Raw genomic sequence first — 24724 nt, 5'->3', positions numbered from 1 at the left:
TGTTGTTGGAATGTCTAATCAATGTCCGATCGTGTGTACGGGGCATTGGAGTGTCCCTTTTTTGTTTGCCCATGCAGAAGAAAATAAAATGCCGGACAGGACTGTGCTGTTTGAGCCTAGTAAATCCTAAAACCGGATGGACAAAAATAAAAATCCCCTTGCAAATGAAACGACCGCTACGTATACAGTTTATACAGTATTTTATGTGTGTTATGTAGTTGTTGAGCCTGGAGCTCAGTAAAGTTGTAAGCTTCAGAATTGTTTAATTATCTTGTTTTTACTATTTTTAGTAAGTCACTGACCTGGAACAAGTAAGAAGTTCAGATCTCCCAAAACTTTACTGGCTGTATGCCGCTTCCATGATCAGCGTGGCAGCCCTGGTGTTTGTCTGTTCAAAAACAAGTCAATAGTGGTAGCTCCCATATTTCTGTACTGGAAGGAGGTGTTAATTTTGTTGACGAAAATATTTTCCTCATAATTATCCTCAGTGGCATGTTTTCAAAAATCAAAAATCAATTGATGAAAACTATATGAAGAAAATCTATTCCAATTTCTGTCAACGAACGAAAACGTAATGAAAATTTGAGGGAGGGACATTTACCCACGTGAAGTTCCGCTTTATATAAAGGCTAAATCTGTGTCTGTAGTTTGTTCAAACCTTAATACCATAAAAAATAACATGCTGTATTTTTATTCCAGGCCTATATAATACGTTTGGAAATTCTAGAGAAATACCTAAATTAATGAATTCGTTTAACTAAACCCATTTGATTTTAGTTGACCAAAATGTACTGATGATGTTAGTCGACTAAAATACGACTAAAGCCCCGTACACATGATCAGAAATCCTGCCAGCAAAAGTCAGATTTGAGCTTTTGGTCAGAAATTTTGTCTGTGTGTATGCTCCATCGGACTTTTGATGGCGGAATTTCCACCAGCAAAAGATTGAGAGCAGGGTCTCTATTTTTCCAGGAAAAAAAAAGTTACGATCGGAAATTCTGATCGTCTGTAGCAATTCCGATGCGCAAAATTCCTGAACATGCTCGGAATCAATTCGATGCATGCTCGGAACCATTGAACTTCACTTTTCTCTGCTCGTCATAGTGTTGTACGTCACCGCGTTCTTGATGGTCGAAAGTTTCAGGAACTTTTTGTGTGACCGTGTGTATGCAGGCCAAGCTTGAGCGGAATTTCTTCTGAAAAACCATCCAAGATTTTTCAGACGAAAACTCCGATCGTGTGTACGCGGCATAACACAATTCAGATGACTAAAAATAAAATGTCATTGTAGCCAAAAGACTGACAAAAATCAAATTGAAATTTGATGTCAAAATTGCCACTGCTGACAGGTTCTCATAGCTGTCTTTTTGGTTATGTCACCTGATTGTTTTTAGGGAAAACTTGAAGAAATTGATGTGGTGGAGAAGCTGAACCTTTTCCTGGATCTCCTGCAGTCCTATAAGGTATATAAGTGAGTTTACATTCTGTATAGTAACGTGCATGGTTCCCCTTTTCCCGCACCCCTCTTTATGACCACTTTATAATTTGAGGGTCATACCATAAGCCTCCTCCTCACATAAGGGTGGTGCGCACCGGTGGGGTCCTACATTCCTTTATCTGGATCCATATTTCACATAATCGGATAAAATGGGATTTTTTCACATTCGTTTTTCCACATGGACTTTTATTTTTGTTTTCTATTTGTTTTATTGCGCAATAATAATAATAATGTGCTTATGAGCATTTTCACAATTAACGAATCATTGTTTCATGTATGTTGTGATTAGAAGCACACACGTATAGTGCACATTAATCATTGGATATACCCAGTATGTTGTAGTGTACAGATGTACCTTGACCATGTAATATCTGGCTTTGCACACGTTGGTTAGAATTTTTTTTCTTTTTTTGTATGCGATGCACTTTGAAGGGTTACTAATTTTAAAATATCTGGTGTCAACGTATTGTGCTAGCTGCAACACTATACCCTAGGAATCGACCAATATCGTTTTTTTCTGTGCTGGTATACCGGTATTTCGGCATACCTCTCAGGCCGGTAGCTGATCTTGTCTGCCGATATTCTGTACATGTAAAAAAAAACTGTTTTTGTCACCAGGAATGTAAACATCCCTTGTGACAGTAATAGGCAATAACAGGTACTCTTTATGGAGGGATCGGATATCTATAAGACCCCAAACCCCTCCTCTGCACTTGGAAGTATTCAAAATATCAAGATTGGCATTTTTGAATACTTTATCTTTTTAAAACTGGCGCCTTTAAGAAGTCAGTAATCCGGGAAGTTGCTCGGGCCTCCCGGTGGGATGGGATAGCCCGGGCGGGAGGGGGGGGGGGGGATGTCTCCTCCTGCTACTTGTAATAACAGCCGAGTGGCTGCTGAGCCACATTGGCTGTTATTACAATAAAGCCGACAGTCTGCTCTAAAGAACGGTACCGGGGTGATGCCTGCAGGTAAAATTGGTCTAGTTTGCGACCGATACCTATTTTTCAGAAAATGCTGATATCAGCCCTGCAATATTTCACCTTAACGACAATTGGTTGATCCCTACTATACACATTGGGGGTTATTTATGAAAGGCAAATCCACTTTGCACTACAAGTGCACTTAGAAGTGCAGTCACTCTAAATCTAAGGGGTAGATCTGAAATGAGTGGAAGCTCTGCTGATTTTATCATCCAATCATGTACAAGCTAAAATGCTGTTTTGTATTTTCCTTGCATGTCCCCCTCAGATCCACAGCGACTTTACTTCAAAGTGCACTTTCAGTACAAAGTGGATTTTCCTTTAGTAAATAAACGCTAGTGTAAACTAGCACAGATTTTTTATTTTTAAGGCATTTATATAACCCCAACTATATATATACAGCACTTTACATACTGTAGATCAGTATTTCTCAACCTCTTTTCAGTCAAGGCACCCTTTTAAAAAATGATGGACAATCTTGAGGCACCCCATTCTAAAATGTAAAAACTATTCTAATAGTTTTACATAATGCAGCAACATCTACACAAGTAGGATACCCAACATTAGAGGTAAATTATTCTTCCAAAGAAAATACACGTTTGCACACTGGTACCGACTAGTATTATTATTGTTATTATACAAGGTTTATATAGCGCCGACAGTTTGCGCAGAGCTTTACAGCATAGGGGCAGACAGTACAGTTACAATACAAATCATTACAGGAGGGATCAGTATGTTTCTCTTCTCTCTTCGTTTTTCTCCATCTCTCAGCTAATGTGACCCCCCCCCAACGCTGATGGCGAGAGGCAGGGGAGGGTCCAACAAGGATGCCATGCAGGAGACTGACATCCTCCATATCAACTGATGATGCCCTTGGTCGTTAGGACGCCGGCAGCTAGAATTTTGCAATGGTGCACAATGAGAACCTGTGGCTTTGGGTAACTAAAAGGCAGGCTTCATCCACCCACTGGCTTGTATATCATTTTTGGGAAATTTTTAGGCATTTTGCCAAGGCACTCCTGAAGAAATATTAAGGCATCCTGGTTGAAAAAGACTGCTGTAGATTCTCATCAGTCCTTGCCGTCAAGGAGCTTATACTCTAAGGTCCCTACCTTGCATTCATATTATACATAGACATAGTAGGGCAAATTTAGACAGGTTCTATATATACTATTAGCATGTTTTTATAGTATGGGAGGAAAACGGAAGTACCTGGAAGAAACCAATGCAAAGATAGGGAGAACATCCAAATAATATCCTGGTCTGGGTGATATTCAATAAAGCCACTGTGCTGCCCAATGTTATGAGGTGTGATTATCTCTTGCAGGATCTGTGTGAAAGGCATGAGAAAGGAGTATTACACAAGCACCAGAAAGCTTTGCACAAGTACAGTCTGATGAAGAAGCAGATGATGAGTGCTACTGTACAGAATAAAGAAGCCGAGTCTGTGGAACAACTGGAGTCTCGCATTGTGGAGGCAAGCTCAAATAGAAAGATACTTTGTTTGTTATTTTCCATATTAGCCTAATGAAAAAAAAGTTTCATACAGCATTCTTAACCCAGTCTTTCTATTCTCATCTCCAGTGGTGGCCCATCTATAAAGGGCGCACAGGCACCGCCTCCCCTGTCCATGCGTCCAGCGCCCTGATCTACACATCAGTGGTGCCAGGCCATGGATTCCAATGCAGGGTGGGGTTGTTTTTGTTTTTTTTGTTTTTGAAGCGCCTGATTAGAGCCAGAGGCTCTAATAGGCTTCAAAAAAGGGTGGCCTCGGAGTGCAGAGCATTGCGTTCCGAGGCCATTCAGTTGTGTGATCATAGCAAATAAAATTTTCATTATTATCACACTAAAGTTCCTCCCTGCCAATCAGGAGGCAGGTCAGTGAGACCTGTTTCCCGATTAGCCAAAGCGTCAGGTGATCCTACTGGATGCCTAGCACTTTGGCGGAAGAGGAGACGCATCTAAGAAGCTGGAGGAACGGACACCGGAGCGGCCGCTGCCCAGACTCCAGGAGAGGACACCACAGCCCCACCACACGAGTGGTTAATGCCATGTACACACGGCCGGACTTTTCACAGCAAAGGTCAGACGGAACAAATCCATTGGACAATTCGACAATGTGTGGGCTTCATCGGACCTTTGCTATCGAAAAATTAGACTGACTTTAGATTTTTCAAATCTTTCCGACGGACTCGAGTCCGGTCAAAAAAATCAGTTTGTCTTTATGCTAGTCCGACGGACGAAAACCGAAGCTAGGGCAGCTATTGGCTACTAGCTATGAACTTCCTTATTCTAGTCCGGTCATATGTCGTCATGTTCGAATCCGTCCAACTTTGGTGTGATTGTGTGTGGCCAAGTCCATTCGTTCGGAAAGTCCATCGGAAGTCCGTCAGGAAGACTGTCGGACTTAGTCTGCCGGAAAGTCCGGTCGTGTGTACACGGCATTAGTGACGAACCGTCCGGGGCTGTTTCGGTGCCGTGCCACCCCCCAAAAAGAGGAACCCACAAGCCGTCACTGCTCATCCCTATAATTTGGATAACCATATGGTAGATATGGTTATGCAAATTAAAGGGATGAGCAGTGTCACTGGCATAGGAAGGGAGGAGAAATCTGCCTAGTGGGACCATAGACCGCAGAAGGAAAAAAAACTGACAGAGGATCTAACCTTTTCCTGCTCTATATGTAGGAGAAAAGTTATAAGTCCTTGTCTATATGTTTTGGTTTGGGTCATTGATTCAAAGCATTTGAGTCAGCATGACAGCCAAGCAACTGGCATTTTAATGAGGTCAGCAGTGGCAACAGCCATGTTTCTTTCATGACAAATTTCCCCTAAACATTCCACAGTTAATATGGGCTAGTATGGTATCACATCTGTGTGTGCACAATTATCCTATTAACACGCAGTATTTTTTTTTAACCGAATATAAAAAATTACATTAAAATGATGTAATATGGAGTTGTATGTATTTTACAATGTCCCTAATCATTTACTACAGATATGATGCCTTGTTAACAGTCATATAGCTTTAGTCCTATATATTCGTATTGTGTATTTCTCACTATGCCTATGTTGAGTACATAATAAAACCAATAAAAATAGTTTTCTATCTGTTTGATAAGTGCAAAAAATGCCATTTGATTCTGATAGAAATCAAGCCTTGTAAGCTAATTTCCTGTGCATTCTGGGGTGTGATCTCAACAAGTGTAGGATGAGCTCTGTGGAACACATTTCCTGGCTTTACAATGCTGCTTCTCCACTGATTCAGTACAGAGAGAGCGCTGCCACCTTAGGACAGGAAGTGTGTTACTGGCAGGATCACCAAGTAAAAGAAAGACCGGTAGCCAACACATTTTAAGGCTGACATAATAAACATTGTTCTTGGGTTTAGATACATCCTAACTCCATATAATAAAAGAAATACCTATTATTATTATTATTATTATTATTATTATTATTATTTTTTTTTTTTTCTTATTTTCAAAATTCTGTTTACTCAAGTGCAACAAGTTCAATATATTTCAGCTTTCTGTTATTATATTCATTGTCCTGTCTATGCATCTTTATGTTCATAACATATGTGTTTTTCATTTTATAGTTGTTCTACATCTTTCTTTAATTTTCTACACGTGTCCTGTTACATTTTCAGTGGAATTCATAGGACTCTGTTTCTTATTCCAGCAAGAGAATGCCATCATGATCATGGAACTGAGGAATTACTTTTCCCTCTTCTGCCTGCATCAGGAAACCCAACTCATCCACATTTATCTGCCCCTCACCTCCCACATACTCGGGGCATTCGTCAATTCACAAATCCAGGGACACAAGGAGGTTTGTTGGCTAGTTTTTGGTTACATCATCTTGGGGGAGTGTAGGACATGTAGGAAAGTTATTTTTCTAGTGCAGTCAAGCTTATGTGCAATTGGTTTTCACTTCTAGCATTAAGTTATGTGCTTATTAATCTGATTCTGAGAAATATGAACACACCCTGTCAGGCATGTAGAAACAATCTTGCTGAAAATGTAAATGCCCCTCTGCAGGAGGATGGTAAAGTTGAACGCCAGGCATACCCAAAGGCACCATTTTAATCCATTTTGTATTAATTTTAAAACCATTACAATATATTTGTAGGGATTTGTTTATTGATAGAGTAAAGACCTGTACACACGATACGAAAATTGGAAGTTAAATTTCATCCGACAAACGATCTGCTGATTTTCTGATCATTAGTATGGTGCTTTTGACATCTGATTCCGTTTTTTTCATACGACAAAAGCTGAATGTGCAGACTATAACGTTTTTGTCGTACGTCAACTCAACGTCTGATTTTTGTTTTAATCGGTGCGGTTTTCACATGAAAACAATCGTAACAGCAAGACTATGCATGCTCAGAAACGAAAGAACACATACAAAAATATTCAACACATTGGGGGTTATTTACTAAAGGAAACTCCACTTTGCACTGCAAGTGCACTTGGAAGTAAAGTCACTGTAGATTCAAGGGGGACATGCAAGGAAAATAAAAAACAGCATTTTAGCTTGTACATGCTTGGATGATAAAATCAGCAGAGCTTCCACTCATTTCAGGTCTACCCCTTAGATTTAGTGCTCTTGCAGTGCAAATTGGATTTGCCTTTCGTAAATAACCCCCATTATGTCACTTCTGAAGTTGTATTCTGTCGTACGAGAATTTGCATATGGTGAGTAGTAACCTCCTCACTTTCAACACGAGACTAGCATGCAACAAAAAAATGTCTGAAAATTTGATTGTGCGCACAAGGCTTTAGGCTGCATTCACACAGAAGGCCAGGGGCACATAGTTTTCTACGTTCAGAGATGGCTAAATGGCTGCAAATTTAGTTGCAGCCATAACTCTACAGAAGCACCGACCTTGGACACGCACTATCTGCGTCTGAAATTAGTCAGAGGCCACATATACATGCAAACAGTGCCAGCCATTGATCAGAGTATATATCTGACAACTTTTTGAGATGGGAATGAGGGACAGCTATCAGCAAAAGTATGCAGGCATAGGACACGCCCCTGGTCATGCCTCCTTAAAGGAGAATTGTACAAAAAACAAGATTGCTAAAACCCACAAGTGATTTTTTTTTTTTTTTTTTTTTTTTTTTTACCACTACTATTCCTTTTTATATTGGCTTTTGGGATTTACAAATACAGCAATTTAGAAATCGGATGAAAGGTTTAGCAATGAAAAACACTTTTTGATAGATAAAAAGTGCATCTTAAGGCCCGTACACACGATCAGACTTTTTGACAACAAACATGCAAGTTAGCTGTTTTGGAGCAACATCCGACCGTGTGTACGCTTCATCAGACAAACTTTTTCCGTTTTCATCTGACTTTTGTTGGCTGTGCGAACAGACAAACTTTTTGACAACATAAGTCCGATGGAGCAAAGTCCGATCGTGTGTACACAAAACCATCGGACTTTTGTACAAGGTACAAACACACATGCTCAGAACCAATGCAAAAGATCAGATAACAATACAGAAGTTGACCAAAGGTGGCGCTGGAGTAATTGAACGTCCTCTTTTGAAGTGTTGTCAGTACGTTGAAACGTCACTACGTTCGTGTTTGTTGCCTAAAAAGTCAGATCGTGTGTATGTAATACAAACTTGTGGACTACGCCCTTTGTACAAAAGCCCACGGGAAAGTTTGTACAAAGTCCGATCGTGTGTATGAGGCTTTATATTCATCTATATAGATCAGACCAGAATGAGGGATAAGTGAGGAGGAATGAGGGACATTGCTCCAAATCAGGGACAGTTGGGAGCTATGTGTGCAGGTAGCATTTACAGTCACCAGCGAGAATCTAATGATTTTCACCAGTGCTCATGTAGCCTATGCTTTTTTCTGTCCGCAACTTGCTAGATGAAATAAGTAAGAGGAAATCTCTCTAAAGATAAACTTCCCTGTTAGAGAGTTGTCATTGGAATAGATGTTCCCATTAGAAGATTTACCCTCACCTCTTTTCCATGGTGTCAACTCTAACATTTTGGATTTCTAAACGCTTTCTGCCTCGGTGACAGTGGTCACAAGGACATAGAGAGAAAGTCAACAGGAACAAACACTTGTGAAATTCCCTTCTCGCGTACTTCTCCCTACTGTTATCTTTGGCTGAGTAAGAGGTGTTGGATGGTTTTCTTATTGACATTTTGTGGAAATATTTCCAGCGGCCTTGCTGCTCAGTCAGAGGAGACCATTAGTGGGAATACTTGGCTTGGGACTTTGTATGTTTGCATGACTTTTCTGCTAGGGGCCTGATAAAGAGAAGTGGTGTTTTCACATGCCTTCCCTCTTAGCCCTTGTACACACGATCGGAGATTCCGACAACCAAATCCGTCGGATTTTGTCCGAAACTGTTGTATACACACGGTCGGACGAAGTTGTCGGAAAATCCGATCGTTCAGAATGTGATGACGTTATTTCGTTAGGGCGGGACTATGTTCAGGCTAGTAGCCAATAGCTTTGATGTAGGAATTTGATCTGAGCATGCGTGGCACTTTGTCCGATCGGAATTCTCTACACATGATCGGAGTATGTCCGATCGGAGCATTTTGTCGGAAAATATTTCCGGCAAGTTGGAAAATTTGGTCCGACGGATATTCCGACGGAAACAGTCCGATGCAGACCACACACAGTCGGATTATCCGACAAAACGTTCCGATCAAACACATTCCGTCGGAATCTCCGACCGTGTGTACAAGGGCTAAAAGTGGCCTCACACCTAGCAATTGGTTATTTAAGTATGAGCGATTGCAAACAAGCAATTCATCATCAATTAAAATATCTAATGATGCAGCATTAATCAAAACTACAATATATTAGAAACAATCTGTTTAAAAAAATACAGCGATGCGGGAACGCCGCGAATCCGTGGCGTTTTCCCGCATTGCATGCCTCCCGCCGGCAGTTCACACTGCCCTATGCGAACGGCTGGGAGTGTCAATGAAATGTTAATGACACCCCCAGATCCATCCGCATATCGCAGTGCGATCTGCACACTCGCACAGGAATCGGATTGCATGGTGTGAACACCCATGCGATCCGATTCTGCTGCGGACCAAAAAAAGGGTCCTGTGCGAGTTTGCTGCGGGAGCGATGCGAATTCAGCCATACTATCTGTATGGCTGAACTCGCATCGCTACGGAGATCGGATGTGATTTGCACTGCAGTGCGGTGCGAATCGCATCCGGATCTCCCCCCCCGCAGCAGTGTGAACCCAGCCTAAATCAGTTGGGTCTATGGCTTATGATTCTTATTCAGCTTGATCATTTTAGTCGCATCCAAAGATCATGAAGAAGCACAATGATTTTTCTTTCTTGGCAAGGAAACCGCTGTAACTTTGAGTGTTTTTAATTTAATGTACATTCAGACTATAAATCTGCCTAATAGTTGTCTGTTTCGTTTTTAGATGACTCAAGTGTGGAATGAATTAAAGCCAAAGCTGAATTGTCTGTTTGTGGGATCTTCTGGCCTTGCCACTCCACCCCTGTCTCCAGAGGAACGTCATTTCTTTGCTCACTAGACCCATATCCAGAGAAAGGCTAACAGATGAGACCGATGCAGTACTCAAGTTCTAGAATGCCACGTTGGTCAGTTTTTAGTGAGATTTTGTCCTAGTCAGGCTGTTTATGGGATGTTTTTTTTTTTTTTTTTTTTTTTTTTTTTTTTTTTTGGTGTGAGATCAAACTATGCATAAAAATATTGATCCCCCCCCCCCCCCCAAATATGTTTCCAGCAAACTCTTGAAGGCAGCTTGTTTGTCCATTGAGGCAATACTCAATAGTAGACATGCTAACAATGGACAAGGCCATGACAATATTGATGTACTTTTCTCTAGTTAAAGTATATTCAAAGCCAAAACTTTTTTTTTTTTTTGGATACAGTTTGAAAGTTCTAATGGCAGATATGTTGGGCTATGGATTAACCTGTGCACCACATCCCCCCTAACAAACTATATTATTGCCTAAAAATGACATTTGTATGAATGGGGCTTCTTGGGTGCCTTTTTGACAAATCAACTTTATAGACTAAAATATATCAAATCATTTTTTATTAACAGATATCGAAATCAAATACAATACATTTATTTCTACTGTACATGCATACATTAAATATTCTAACTCATTTCTTCCTCCATAAATGTGTGTGTGTGTGTGTGTGTGTGTGTGTGTGTGTGTGTGTATATATATATATATATATATATATATATATATATATATATATATATACACCACACACACACACAAAAATATGTATGTGTGTGTCTCTCTCTCCATCCTAACACTTTCTCTTTCTCCCTAATGAAACAATACTATGGTCTGGGAAAGGCATTGCAAACTATTTTCATCCCACTGTAACAATCTTTTTTTTGTGATATTAGTATCTGTTAATATAGACTTTGTTGGTATATTTTAGTCTATAATATTTAAATGTCAGTAAGGCACCTTAAAAAGTCTGGTGTCATTTTTAGAGTTTGGAAAGCCCCCATCAAGGTTGCACTTCTGCTTGTGCCTCTTCTGGGGAAATTTTCTCTCTCACAGAAAGTGATAGGCAATTGAAAATTGTTACATTTGTCCCTGGTAAAAGAATGCAGTGGAAGTCTTCCAATGGAGACAGTGTCTAAGGCAGGGATTCTCATCCAGGGTTCCTCCATAGGTTGCTAGGGGTTCCTTCAGCATTGGGCAATTTCTGCCTCTCAGATAAGTTCCCACCAACACCATTGATCTTTTTAGCTATCTGTAAAGAGGTAATTCTTCCCAATGACCACAAGTGTAAGGACCATTCTTCCCACTGACCATCACACTAATGTATCATGAGTTGTAAATTTCTAATTTTTAGCAGGGGTTCCTCGAGACCGGAGAACTAATTTCAAGGGTTCCTCTGTGTTGAAAAGGTTGAGAAAGGCTGGTCTAAGGGGATGACATGTATTCCATTTCCTGTTGTGTCTCGATGATTTAAAGGTAATGGAAAATCCCCCAGTAGGATATAGACAGCAGAAAATAAAACTGACATGGGTTTTACCCATTTCCTACTTTTATCCAAAAAAAAAAAAAAAGAAATAAATGTCTTGGCTTTAGATATACTTTAATTGGTTGCAATGAGTGGAGTTACAGCTCTTACGTATTTTTTTTTCAAAATCTCTGCCATGTTAACTGTTTTTGCCAAGAACCTGCAACAGGTGGAAATTGGGATTTCTACATTGTGTTTAGTACTAACAAACTATAGCAAAACATAATTTTCGCAGATTTGTAAAGGGAATTTTGCTCTAACTGCAGATTCTGGGGTTGATTTACTTAAGGCAAATCCACTTTGCACTACAAGTGCACTTGGAAGTGCAGTGACTTTAGATCAGTGACTTTAGATCAGAGGGGACAATCTGAAATGAGGGGAAGCTCTGCTGATTTTATCATCCAATCTTGTACAAGCAAAAATGCTGTTTTTTTTTTTTTCCTTGCATTTCCCCCTCAGATTTACAGCGACTGCACTTCCAAGTGCACTTGCAGTGCAAAGTGGATTTGCCTTTAGTAAACAAACCCCTCTGTCAGTTTTTTACTTCTCTGCAGTAGCATGGAGTTGTCTTTCCATGCATAGCCCTTCCATAAACAACAAGGGAGCTCACATTCTACTGTTTACGCTGCTTAGAGAACTGAAGTATATCTATTTGTGATATAATATATTTTTCTGATGTTAAAACAACACTAGGTTTCACCAGCAGGTGGCAGTGTAATTTAAAATCTGGAATTGCAAAGAAAAATAGAACGCGCTGAATAATGCTACTTGGTCTGTCACCAGGAAGAAATAAAGCAAGCTAATTGCTACATTTAAGGCTCAGTTGCACTGCTGAAGTGCGTTGCAGAAATTCCACTTCAGTGAACCAAGGCACTGCAGCTCCAATGTACACGCATTGCTGCTCACCATGACTAGCGTGTATTGTGGTGTTCCAGGTCAGAAAAAAATGGTGCTTGTGCCTTTCAGGTGTGTTGGCAACTCATTCAAAATGAATGTGCTGCCTTAACACAATGCACAATAATGCGGGACATGTGCATTAACGCAACGCACAAGAACGGCAAAGTGTGAATGGGCCCTTAAAGTAAAAGGAAAAAACAAAGTGTATTATAGGAAGAAATCACATTATCTACAATAATATAGTCAGATGTTTAAAGTGGAACATCACCCATAAAAAACGTCTTACGCTTAGATCATTCCTCTGCCCTCCTCCTTTAATGAATTGGGTGTTGTTCGTTTGTGCTGCACCACAGTAGTTTCTGCTTTCTGGCCAGATTGATGTGGAGCCCCGCTGCCTCATGGAATTCTTCACAATTTGATGCAAGTATGGCATGAGATTTTGCATGTGTGCAGATGTATTGTGCTTGTTTCAGATGTAACAGAGACCTGTGGCACATCTGCGCACATGCAAGGTATTTCCACTCGTACACAAACAACAACAAAAATTTCATAAGGTTCGCTGACAGAACTTGGAGCGGCATGTCCATCGAAGTATGAAAATGCGTTGCGCTTGCACGGATCTGCTGCAGGTCACCTCCAGGTCTTTAGGACCTAGCAGAAACCTGTTACACCCCTGCGCACACAGACCAAATAATAGGTGGCGGCCACAAAGGCGAGCAGGGGGGATAACAATAGGCGATGTTCCACTTTAAATACTTAAAGTGGTTGTAAAGTCTGAAGGTTTTTTTATCTTACATTATACATTTATATTACGATAAAAAGCTTTCTGTGTGCAGCAGTCCCCCTCATACTTACCTGAGCGCCCTCCTAGATCCAGCGATGTTGCACGAGACACTCGGATGGCCGGGACTTCCATCCTCATTGGCTGTGACTGCAGCACAGCGACATTGGCTCCCACTGCTGTCAGTCAAAGTCAGTTGGCCAATGAGGAGAAAATGAGGGCGAGGCCAGGCCGTGGATCCAAGTCTGAATGGACACAGCGAGCTGTGGCTCCGCTTGGGTGCCCCCACAGCAAGCTGCTTGCTGTGGGGGCACTCAACAGGAGGGAGGGCCAGGAGCACAGGAGAGGGACCCGAGAAGAGCAGAATTTGGGCTGCTCTGTGCAAAACCATTACACAGAGCAGATAAGGTTTTATTTATTTGTTATTTTTAGCTTAAAAAAAAAAAACTAGACTTTACAATCACTTTAATGATATATACAGAAAATGAGTGATTTAGGGCATCCAGATGAAGCTACCATTTTGCAGGTCAATCACATTTTTTATAGAATATAGCCTGGTAATGTATTAGGAAGTAGCAGCGTTCCTTAAGCCAAGAGGCATTTTTTTTTTGTTTTTTGCTTTTTGTGCACAGTTGCCATTTCCTTATAAACTGATGCTTGTTCTGTTGATGAAATTGTGATTTTTCTCCTGGGTGACGGGGGCACTTTATGGATTGCCTACTGGCAACTCAATTTTGCCTTCCCTATTGGAGCAGCATGTATTTCACTATGGGCTTCCTTTTAAAAGGGCTGATCTATAAAGCAGCAGTATGGCCTTACCACAGCCATGCCACTGCATTAAAAAAAATACTGCACATTTAAAAAGCACAGCAATGCACTGTTATAGCTGTGCTTAGTGCTACCTTCAGGACTCTGAAGTTGGCGGAGTTCTATTAAATGAATGGAGTATGTGTCAGTCACATTAGTCTGGCTCTGAGCTAATAATGGAGATATCTCTACTGCATAAGCAGAGAACTTAGTAGGATAAAGCGGGCTGAATACTGTGATCTGCGTTTATATGAAGGGGCGGGCAACAGTATGCAGAAATACGGCAAAGTATAACAAAGAGCAAATTGTGATATCTGATCTCTATAATAAATGAACCTCCCCCTTTTTTTTTTTTTTTTTTTTTTTATATGTAGTTTTGATTCTTGGAAATCCGTAACATATGATCCATAGTGATTGAGGGCCAATAGTTTTTTTTACTGCTAATCCTGATGCTGGATATTTGAATAGATGATTTTTACATTTTTATATGTCACTAACCATGCACCTGACCGCAGGTGAAATGTCACTACGTACATTTTTGTGTATAACTTTAGTATTACTGTATAGTGTTACTTTAGAGTATATTATTATTATTATTATACAGGAGTTATATAGTGCTGACAGTTTACGCAGTTCTTTACAACATATCATTTCTTGTTTAAACTAGGAAAGTACTGGAATTGTGTGAGCAGTATTGATACAATATGAGTAAAGCCGCATACACACGGGCGGACTGTATGGCCTACTTAGTCCGTCGAAACACATTTCAGCGGACAGTCCGCTCGTGTGTGGGCTTCAGCGGACTTTTTCAGCATGCAGTCTGGCGTACTAAGTATTTCGGATTTTTCTAAATACTGTCCGTCATACTTTGGTTTCAGCGGACAATCCGCTCGTCAGTAGGCTAGTTGGACTGACTAAGAATGGCGCATGCTCAGAAAGGATTTACACGTCGAAAGGTTGCATTGCTGTGTATTGGACTTCCTATTTCTAGTCCCGTCGTACGTGCTGTACACGTCATCGCGCAAGCTTTCGACGGACTGTTTGTGCATCCGTGTGTGGTCAAGTCCGTTCATTCGAAAGTAGGACGGACTGTCCGTCGGATTGTATGACGGACTAAGTAGGCCATACAGTCCGCCCGTGTGCACGCGGCTTAAGGCTATCCTTAAATGTGTTGACTTGTTTAGCCCCATGGGCTGAATGAGAGAAATCTCTGTATTCCTCTTTTTACTGCTGCCTATTGTATGTAGATGGCCGACACCAACAGATACCTGAATACCCCAACAGGAGATGCAGTCACTGTTCAGCTGACAATTTTCCACCCGGCTTGACAAAAGTCAATTTTAAAATTGAAGGAGCTGGGCGAGAAATTGTGCCAACAGGGCAACCCACAGCTTAAATTTCAGATAATTCAGAAGAATTTGGCTGAAATTTCATCTGTATATGGCCAGTTTAAGGCAGATGGAGTACAAAGTGTACTACATTTACAGCAATCACAGTTTTAACTGATCTGATTTTAATCAACAATAATTTGATTGGTCGTTTTGGGTTACTATGCTTTGCACATCTATCTTCACTGCCCTTTCTCATGTTTTTGAACAAGCATGCAAGCCCAAACTTTTATAGTGGGTTTTTGTCTTTACTGTATAGTCCTCTAGGAACATAATTAGTGTTTGAATCCTTATTGATCTTTGGGAACACAATGGTAACAGGCATAATACACCTGTATGAGTTGAAGCAATAAGTGTAGTGTTAACTTTTTTTCCCCCTTTTTACAGCTAGAGAGTAAATCAGCCTAAATGGGTAAAGTGACAAAGTCTCATTAAAATTCACCCCCTGCCCATTTATACTCGCCAATATCCACATATGCTCATTGTGCTCCCTTGCTGCTTCGATGATCAATCGGAGCTGCTGCATGATACCTGGTGCTTTGGAGTAATGGGAGCATGTGACTTTCATGATGCAGTGCTCAGGTCCAAGTGCCCAGTCGTCCGGTCCGAACACGGTCACATGACCCGGGTCAACATCATCAACCCTCTGTAACCCCCCCAACACAGGGTTTACATAGGACTGGAACAGCAGTGCAACAGGGTCATTTAGGGGATGATGGGCTTCAAAGAGACCCTGTCACCCTTAATGAGGAAAATCATTTAGAAGGCTTATAAGTCATAATCGGATGACTTATGGCACTTTGGAGCCTTTGCTGACTCTAGCAATAAGCCTTAGGTGTCCTTCTCTTTTAAAGGGAATCGATCAAGACTGCTATTCCTTTTTATATTTAAAGCTCACATTCAGTGTTATAGGCTGTCATTTAACACATGCTGGATAGGAAGTGGTGGTAGTTTCAGAGCAGACATGACTGTGCATGATGCTGCAGAAATATGCTCTTTCCTGGAACCAGAATTGGGCTACATTCACACGGGCGATTAAGACTGGTGTGAATTCTTGTGGCAGTTCCTGCTGCGGCTTTCAGCAGCTAGGTGCGGCCACTGGCCTTGTTTACTATGGCAGGTCGCCAGCGGGCGTAACTATTTGTAGCTCTTTGCACAGTCAGCAATTACCTGTATTGATCGCTGCTAAAAGCACACAAAGCATCCAACGGTTATCGCCTTAAGTAATCGCTGGCTGTGTGGACACCAGTGAATAGCTTCGGCCACCAGCGACCTTTCATTATAGTGAATGAAGCCGGTGGCCACACCTAGCTGCTGAGAGCCACATCAGTAACTGCCGCTACAATTCGCACCAGCCTTAATCGCTGGTGAGACTGTAGCCTTAAGCAGTGGCTGCCTTCAGTACTGGATGTAGGTCATGTAAGCAAATAACCTCTATCCTGAAAGGTTCCCTTTAAAACCATTTCTGTCATTCTGTCCACTAGTAAAGGGATAGGTTTAAAGCGAACCACCCATAAAATCAACTTTACATAAATCTATAGCATTCTCCTTGAGCAAGAACATTTGGAAACATATTTTTTTCTTTTACTCACTCAGTAACCACTGTTGCTAAGGGGTCCCTTCTATTCTGCCACTTCCGGGTCCGCGGTGATTGACATCGTATCCTTTGGCGCTTGTGCTCCTGGGAGATGTATGTCATCTTTGCCAGGAGTCAGTGGGCAGCACCGAAGGCTAGAATCTTATTTAGAGACCGGAAATGGTGGGAGCAAAGGCAACAATGAGGCGGGCACTTCCTCCTTCGCCAACCATTGTTATGCTAAACGGCGCACATGCAAGAACGGGAGGTGCATGCTGGGTAGCCAGCATCACCATATCCAGGAAGAGAATGCTAGTGGGCTTCACGTGCTCACACTAGAGATGTAAGGGCTCTGTAGTGAAGAAATAAAAAGTAAGCACTATAAAAAAAACGGGAATTGAGTGGCGATTTCATTAATAACATGGATTAATAGTGTTTAAAATTGTTTAATAGAACGGATTACCTTTTAAAAAAATAATTCAATTCTAGGTGGTAAAACTCTGCTTTAATTAAGCAAACCTTTGCTTTGACTTTTTCAGGCTGGATTCACACCTCCTGTACAGAGCGGCTGACAGAAGGGGTCAAGTATGTCCCTGCTCTCCATTTCAGGGATGAATTTGGGCCTGAATTCGGCCATGAAACTGAGCAAAAGACACACAGGACACCTGTGCAAGCCGCTCCACAGCCGCCCCAGAGATGTGTGAACCGGCTCCATAGAGAGCCGGTCACAATCTCCTGACTTGCGAATTTGGATGCGGTGAAACCCACATCAAGTTCACACTAGTGTTAACCCAGGCTAAGAGATTCTCAGCTGAGGATCCTCAATATTTAATTTCCCTTTCCCCAATATCCTAAAAGTCAGTCTCGCTATGTAGTACATGGGATCGATCATAGGCAAACTGATGAAACTGTGCAGTATATTAATATGGGGGCAGGCAATTTTAGCTGGTAGCATGGCTGTGCATGTACAGTTGTGATCAGAAGTCCCAGTGCTTCATACAAAATAAAGTGTTTAAGCAGATTACCTCTTTAAATGACATCACTAAATCTAATTTTGAAGGTGGTCATTTGTGTTCATTATTGCCATAACTTAAATGGTAGATAAACAGTATTTCTTATTATTGAAAATAATAGCGGATGGCTGTGTGTTCCGCTGCTGGATTATTCTTTTGCGTAGTTGGTAAGTTTACTAAGCAGCACAGGGAAACACTTATATGTGCTATAGGGCAAGTTGCCAACCAATGAACTTTTCATTTTTGAATGTGAACAAAAAAAAAATCGCATTTAAAAAAATAAAAATAAAAAATTTAGGCCCATTGAATCTTGGCAATTATTTTATTTTATTGCATCTATCTTTACTTAGCTTTTTGTATTCTAGTTTTTAGCTTACCAACTTTTTGTTTTTTACTTTCTAAATACATGAAAGTATTGCTGCTAATTAGTGAAGGCAGATATTTTTTGTTAACTAACCAGTGTTCGTGAGATTGTGGTTTGTTCAAATGGCATCAGCCTAATTGAAATGTAAACACAGAAAACAGCATGGCTGCTTTCATTTTGAAGTTATGTAGCAGTCCTTTTACACTTTCCTCCCTCTGTCCTGCACTCTTCTGTTCACCAAGTTAGAAAATGTAAAGAATAAGTGCCTTTATTCCTTAAAGTGGTTCTAAAAGCATTAAGGTGAAAAACCTTCTGTGATCCAGCGATGTGCATGAGTGCAGTGGCTCCCGACGTTGTATCTCTCCTCATTTGACAGATTAAAGGCAGCGGGAGCAATTGGCTCCCACTGCTATCAATCAAATCTGGTGTTGTGTCACACTGTGCCAATAGATGCAGCAGCCAGACTTGGGAGTGAGCACGCACGGGTGCCCCCAGGGAAAGCAGCTTTCCCTGGGGGCACCCGAAGAAGAGGAGGGGCTTGGAGCACCAGAGGGGTAACCCTGAAGAAGAGAATTGGGGCTGCTCTGTGCAAAACCATTGTTTTTGTTATTTTTAGAACCACTTTAATTTCAGGTATTTATTTTTTGCAGTCCAATGCCACGTACACACGATCGGACATTCCGACAAAATCCATGGGATTTTTTCCAACGGATGTTGGCTCAAACTTATCTTGCATACACACAGTCACACAATGTTGTCGGAAATTCTGAATGTCAAGAACGTGGTGACGTACGATGAGCCGAGAAAATTTAAGTTCATTAGCCAGTGCGGCTCTTCTGCTTGATTCAGAGCATGTGTAGAACTTTGTGCTTCGGAATTGTGTATACACGATCGGAATTTCCGACAACGGATTTTGTCAGAAAATTTGAGATCCAGATCTAAAATTTTGTGTGTCGGAAATTTCAATGGAAAATGTCCAGTGGAGCTCTCAGCGAACATTTTCCGTTGGAAAATCCGACCGTGTGTACGGGGCGTTGCGCTGTACTCCTTCTCCATTTCCAGCAATTGGTGAATTTCAGAGCGACATAGTATAAGATATGTGGACACCATTTTATGCAGTATTATGCTAAGTTTATACCTGCAGCTGCTATTGCCGCACCCTTATAATATGATCAGGGTGGATCGCTTTTCAGAGGTGTTTGATATGTGAAGAGGTGATATGTTCTCTCCTCAACACCTGTTTTAACCCTGTGAAAGCCACATTGCATGCGGTTGCAGCGCAGCCCCATTTGCATGAATGGGTCACATTCTTCAGCAGTACGGCCTGCAAAACCTGACGAGGGATAATTGTTGACACAAAGTATTTCAACTGTTATGCTGCCTTTGCAGCCTAAGGGTACAGAAAAAAAATGCAGCTCAACGGCTTGTTTTTGTGCCCCCGGCCACAAGTGTGAATGAGCTATGCACTGTCAACCCGCATAATGACCCTTAGCCCATGTGACACTATTTAACTCAAAAGTGGCAGTGCGAAAAGGATGGAGAGAGAGCTGCAGAAGTACATGGATAAGGCGAGCACTGCACTGACAAAAAAAAAAAAAAAAACATTTCAAACACTAGCAGTCAAAAAAAACATTTAACTAATACAGAGAAAACATAATTGTTCTTTAGGCATTGTTTAGATATGTGGCCGTGTTTACAACCTCTGAACAGTGATCCTCAGTGGAACTCTTTTCAGAGGTATTTGACGGGTGATTTAGAGGTGATATGTCACTTACTGCTCACTTATTTTTACCATCAAAAGGCCACAGCATTGCTCCTCAACTGCATGCATTACACGCAGTGACAAAGCAGTCCCATGCATTTGAATGGGTCACATTTGGTGTCCATAATTTGCGTTTAGACCGTTGGTAAAACTGCAGCGCATTCACCTGAAAAGACTGACATTTTTAGTTCCTGTGTATGCCATGAGATGCCCCCTCTAGAGCTGTGGGTACAAGGAATCCCTAGCCATTGTGTCACCCAAATTTCAACACCCCTGGTAGTGATTAAAAGATTTCTTTCCTCCTCTGACTCATTCCTTTAGATCAGGGATATGCAATTAGCGGACCTCCAGCTGTTGCAGAACTACAAGTCCCATGAGGCATAGCAAGACTCCGACAGCCACAAGCATGACACCCAGAGGCAGAGGCATGATGTGACTTGTAGTTTTGCAACAGCTGGACGTCCGCTAATTGCAGATCCCTGCTTTAGATTATAGACCCCCCCCCCCGACCCTTGAGCTCTTACTGCTGCTACCAGAAAGTGTGAAAATCTGCATGTACCATACCCTCAGGGAACCTCAAACAATGAGGACGACATGTACATGCATTACTAAATGACTGCATTATAATGCTACATCCTGTTCAGTATCCTTATTGTATTATCCAGATTGTATTTAAAGTAAAAGTGTATTGGTGACCAACTTCTGAAAATGCTGGTTGCCTGGCTGATATACTGACTCTACTGGCTTCATCGCTCTTATTGACCCAAAAAAGCATGCAAGTCAGAAGTTCCTTATCCACATACCTGTTTCAGCCAGGCAACTACATTTTTCAAATGATTTGTCTGCAAAGATGAATCCACTTTCATTTCACAAAGGGCACAGCTGACCCATAGGAAAATATACCACACATATATTATATGTAGGGATCTATTTTAAATAAAAACTGGGCAAATCCTGGCAGATTCACAGGATTTTTCACCTGTACTTGGATGAGGCAGCAGAGTTGCAGTGTGTTTAGAGTTGCAGATCCTAACAGGCAATTCTCTCTCGAGATTATATATATATATATATATATATATATATATATATATATATAAAAATATTATGGAAACAATGATACTAGGAAAAAAATTCAATTTTTTTTTTTGAAGGGCTGAAAATAATGAATGTTTTGGGTAAAACTCCATACCAAACATTATAATGCCCGTTGTTTGTTTTATTGCAGTTCAGCAGTGGCGGTTGAAACCCGGGATTCATACAAACCTTCTATTTCCTAAAAGGCTGAGATTCAAAAGCTAACATTTTCCAAAATTATGTACGCAAAATAATCTGAAAAACACTATGCATTTGTTTCTAAGCCTTGCTAAAAGAGAAGTAGGGCCAACACTCTTCTGGCCTTACTCCTATAGGGGACATGAGTGCACTTCATTCTGCACTCTTATGACCCCTATTCAGCTGACCATGGGCTAAAGTCCGCTGATGTAACTCAGCCAGTGCAGGCTCTGGACCATCCTGACTTTATTGTTGGGATCCACACAGATGCCTAGAGAGGCAGAGACTTTTTTTTTTTTTTTTTTTTTTTTTTTTTTTTTTACATTTTACTATTCATTCCCATTTAATGGCGCGGCATCAGGAGAGTTCTCAATTCTGACTCCTGGGCCTAAAATAATCCTCAAAGCCCAACTTCAGGAATTACAAAAAGAACTACCCCTGCAGTGGGGAATGTTGTGTAAAGTAAAATGTAGGGCCTATAGTCCTGCATTGTACACAAGGACAGCAGTGGTTCATCCACAAGCTGGAGTAATAGAAGTATTATTTCTTATCCCCTTCCTCTATACACATAGTGAGCATTTAACCCTTGCAGTGTGGGTGGGGCGGGGTTACTGCAAAGGTCATTTTTGTAGTTGAGCTTTCAAGTGTTTCTAAAGAAAAGGGTCAACTTTTTTATGTATATTTGGATAAAGTATTGCATAGGACCACTGCCTGTACCCATTGGAGAGATTTTGTTCTCTGTAATTGCCCTGATCATCAATGTCACCGGGACTAAAAGGGAGAGTTAATTGAACATTTTGAGTTGTCACCAGAACAAAAATGGAGGGGAAGTCTTCCAATAAGGACACTTTTTTTCCTGTGACAACTGTCTAAAATGGGATATCCTCTCACTTCCTGTTGAGCCTATGACAAGAAATTAAGGGAAATCTCCCTAATTAGACACAGGTGGCAACGATAAATCGTACAGTGGTTTTAACCCTCCTCTACTCTATTCAAAGTGGGGAAAAATAAATCTTTAAGCCAATTAAGGGGGGAGATAAAGATTTCATAGGCAAGCCTGTATTTTGATGATGTTTTTCTAGCATAAGAGCGGGTACAACTGGTTCTCTTTAAATTAGAACTTAAGGTTACTTTACAAAAAGCATAGTAAAATCCAGATGTAAGTTTTACATAGAGCAAACATTAGTGCCTAATGGCCTGTATACCCATCCGAAAATCGTATGGGGGGGGGGGGAGGGGAATACCACTTTCAAATTAATCATACGATAACCTGATCGTTAGTACAGAGCTTTCGATAGCAGATCATGACCGTTCATCTGATATTATCCGATCGGACAATCGCAAAAATTTTCCTCGTACGATACCAGATCGTACGATTTTCGCTTAGTCAGGACAGTCACGTGACGTCACTTCGGAATTTTTTTTTCTGTTGTACAAGAATTTTCGTGACTTTAGCAACCTATTCAATTTTTATTTGCGGCTAGTGAGCGGAAAAAGTCGGACGATCTGTCGTCCAATTTTCGGATCATGTGTACAGGGTATAAGTCTGTCTTTATCAGTCTCTTGTAATCACCTGCTCAGTGGACTGGGAGACTAACCATACATCTTAAGATTTCTCTCGTTTAGCCCACAGGGCTGAACAAGATAAATCATTAAATTCCCCTAATGGAAATGGCATGGAGGAATCTCCCCTGCCTACTATTGCCTTCTGACAGCTTCTGTGGCTGTCAGAATACCAGAAAAGTGACTGCATTTGGTTGCAGTCACTGTTTGCCTAAGAATATTAGTTAAAGAGAAGCTGCAGTCTGTTATATTAAAAGTCAGCAGTTACAGTATTTGTAGCTGCTGACTTGTATTTATTTATTTTTTTCTAAGGACACTTACCTGTCCAGGGATCCCTCAATGTTGGCCCTCCCGAGCTGATTCGTCAATCGGCTTTGGGTGCAGACGCTTGCATGGTAAGTAAGGGAAACCGGCAGTGAAGCCTTCAGGCTTTACAGCCTGTTGCCTACTGCGCATGTCGCGCTGCACTTTCTGAATGGTCCTGCCATCCTCTGGGACCTGTGCGTGTCCCAGAAGGCAGTGGTGGAGGGGGGGGGGGCGAGGTGCCGGAAATGCACATAGATTGGCGATTTTACCCAGAAGTGGGAGCAAGTATCTGTTAAAACTGGGTACCCGCTCCACCTCCAGAAAGTGCCAAATGTGGCAGGGGAGGGGGGGGGGGGGGGATTGTGCGAACAAGTGGAGCTTCCCTTTTGGGTAGAGCTCCGCTTTAAGCCTCTATTGCAGGGGTCTCCAAACTATGTTTCTCCAGCTGTTGCAGAACTATACATCCCATGAGGCATTGTAAAACTCTGACATTCATAGACATGACTAAGCATGATGGGAATTGTAGTTCCTGAGCAACTGGAGGGCTGTATGGAATTGTAGTTCCTGAGCAACTGGGGGGCTGTAGTTTGGAGACTCCTGCTCTATTGCTTTGCACGGAAACATTGCAGGATGCTATTATCAAGCCTGATTCAGATACTTACACTAGTTGTATTTGTTTAAGATAATTTTTTTTAAAGAAAACACAACTGGAATAAATGTGCAGGAAGGGAAGAATCGTAGCCAGAGGTCTCCGCTGACAGGGAACTGCGTAATCGGCAATCATGTTATCGCTTAGAGCTGGCATGGAATAGAAGCATCGCACTGATGCTGCAGCAGGAAGGCGTGTGTGTGTGTGTGTGTGTGTGTTTTTTCAATTCCAATGCCTTGAAATCTACCTGTAGCTTAAGAGACGAAAAAAGATGTTCTATTGTAGTAGCAAACGATGATGCACAATGTAAAGTACTTTATCAGGGACCAAACAATGCAGTTTTATGTTACTTATTCACATTTTATTTTGTAGTTTTATATTTAAAATCCGTATGCCATATGTGTGCCTTCATTTTTTTTTCTGAAGTATTGTAAAGTTATAGAACAGCAGTTTAATAGCACAGTGCAACAAATAAAAATAAGTATTATTTCACATAAACTATATTACAACAGCTTGTAATATTGGGCATCTCTTCACAGGAAGCATATAAGCATACATCCATGGAGGGTCATGTTTAGCTACACGGATGTACACCCTGTGTGAATGAGGATCTAATAAAACTTGGGCTCCTGGCTCCTTTGCCCTGCCGAGTGCCCACCATAGCAAGCTGCTTGCTAGGGGGGCACTCTTGCAGGCTCACTCCCAAGCTGCACTCATTGGGTCAGTTGGCATAGAGCGTGGCTCGGTCCCCACCCCCTGCTCACTCCCCAGACTGATTGACAGCAGCAGGAGCCAATGGCTTCTGCTGTTGTTTCTGAGCCTATGAG

At 41.3% G+C, this 24724-nt stretch overlaps 1 protein-coding gene across 1 annotated transcript in view; it reads left to right on the top strand.

Annotated features, from left to right (window-relative positions):
* Positions 1-10138, top strand: part of SNX8 (sorting nexin 8) — a 52427-nt gene extending 42289 nt beyond the window's left edge. The window contains exons 8-11 of the mRNA XM_077450011.1: positions 1395-1463; positions 3809-3958; positions 6162-6311; positions 9919-10138. Of these exons, the coding sequence (XP_077306137.1) occupies positions 1395-1463; positions 3809-3958; positions 6162-6311; positions 9919-10032 (483 nt within the window). The 3' untranslated portion in view covers positions 10033-10138. The remainder of the gene's footprint in view (positions 1-1394; positions 1464-3808; positions 3959-6161; positions 6312-9918) is intronic.
* The last annotated feature ends 14586 nt before the right edge of the window (positions 10139-24724 follow it).

This window comes from Lithobates pipiens, unplaced genomic scaffold (assembly GCF_037356315.1).
Source record: "Lithobates pipiens isolate NorthernLeopardFrog02 unplaced genomic scaffold, aLitPip1_a1.2 Scaffold_22, whole genome shotgun sequence".
Taxonomy (NCBI): domain Eukaryota; kingdom Metazoa; phylum Chordata; class Amphibia; order Anura; family Ranidae; genus Lithobates; species Lithobates pipiens.
Note: the sequence above shows the minus strand (reverse complement) of the source record. Positions and strands in the feature narration are given on the sequence as shown.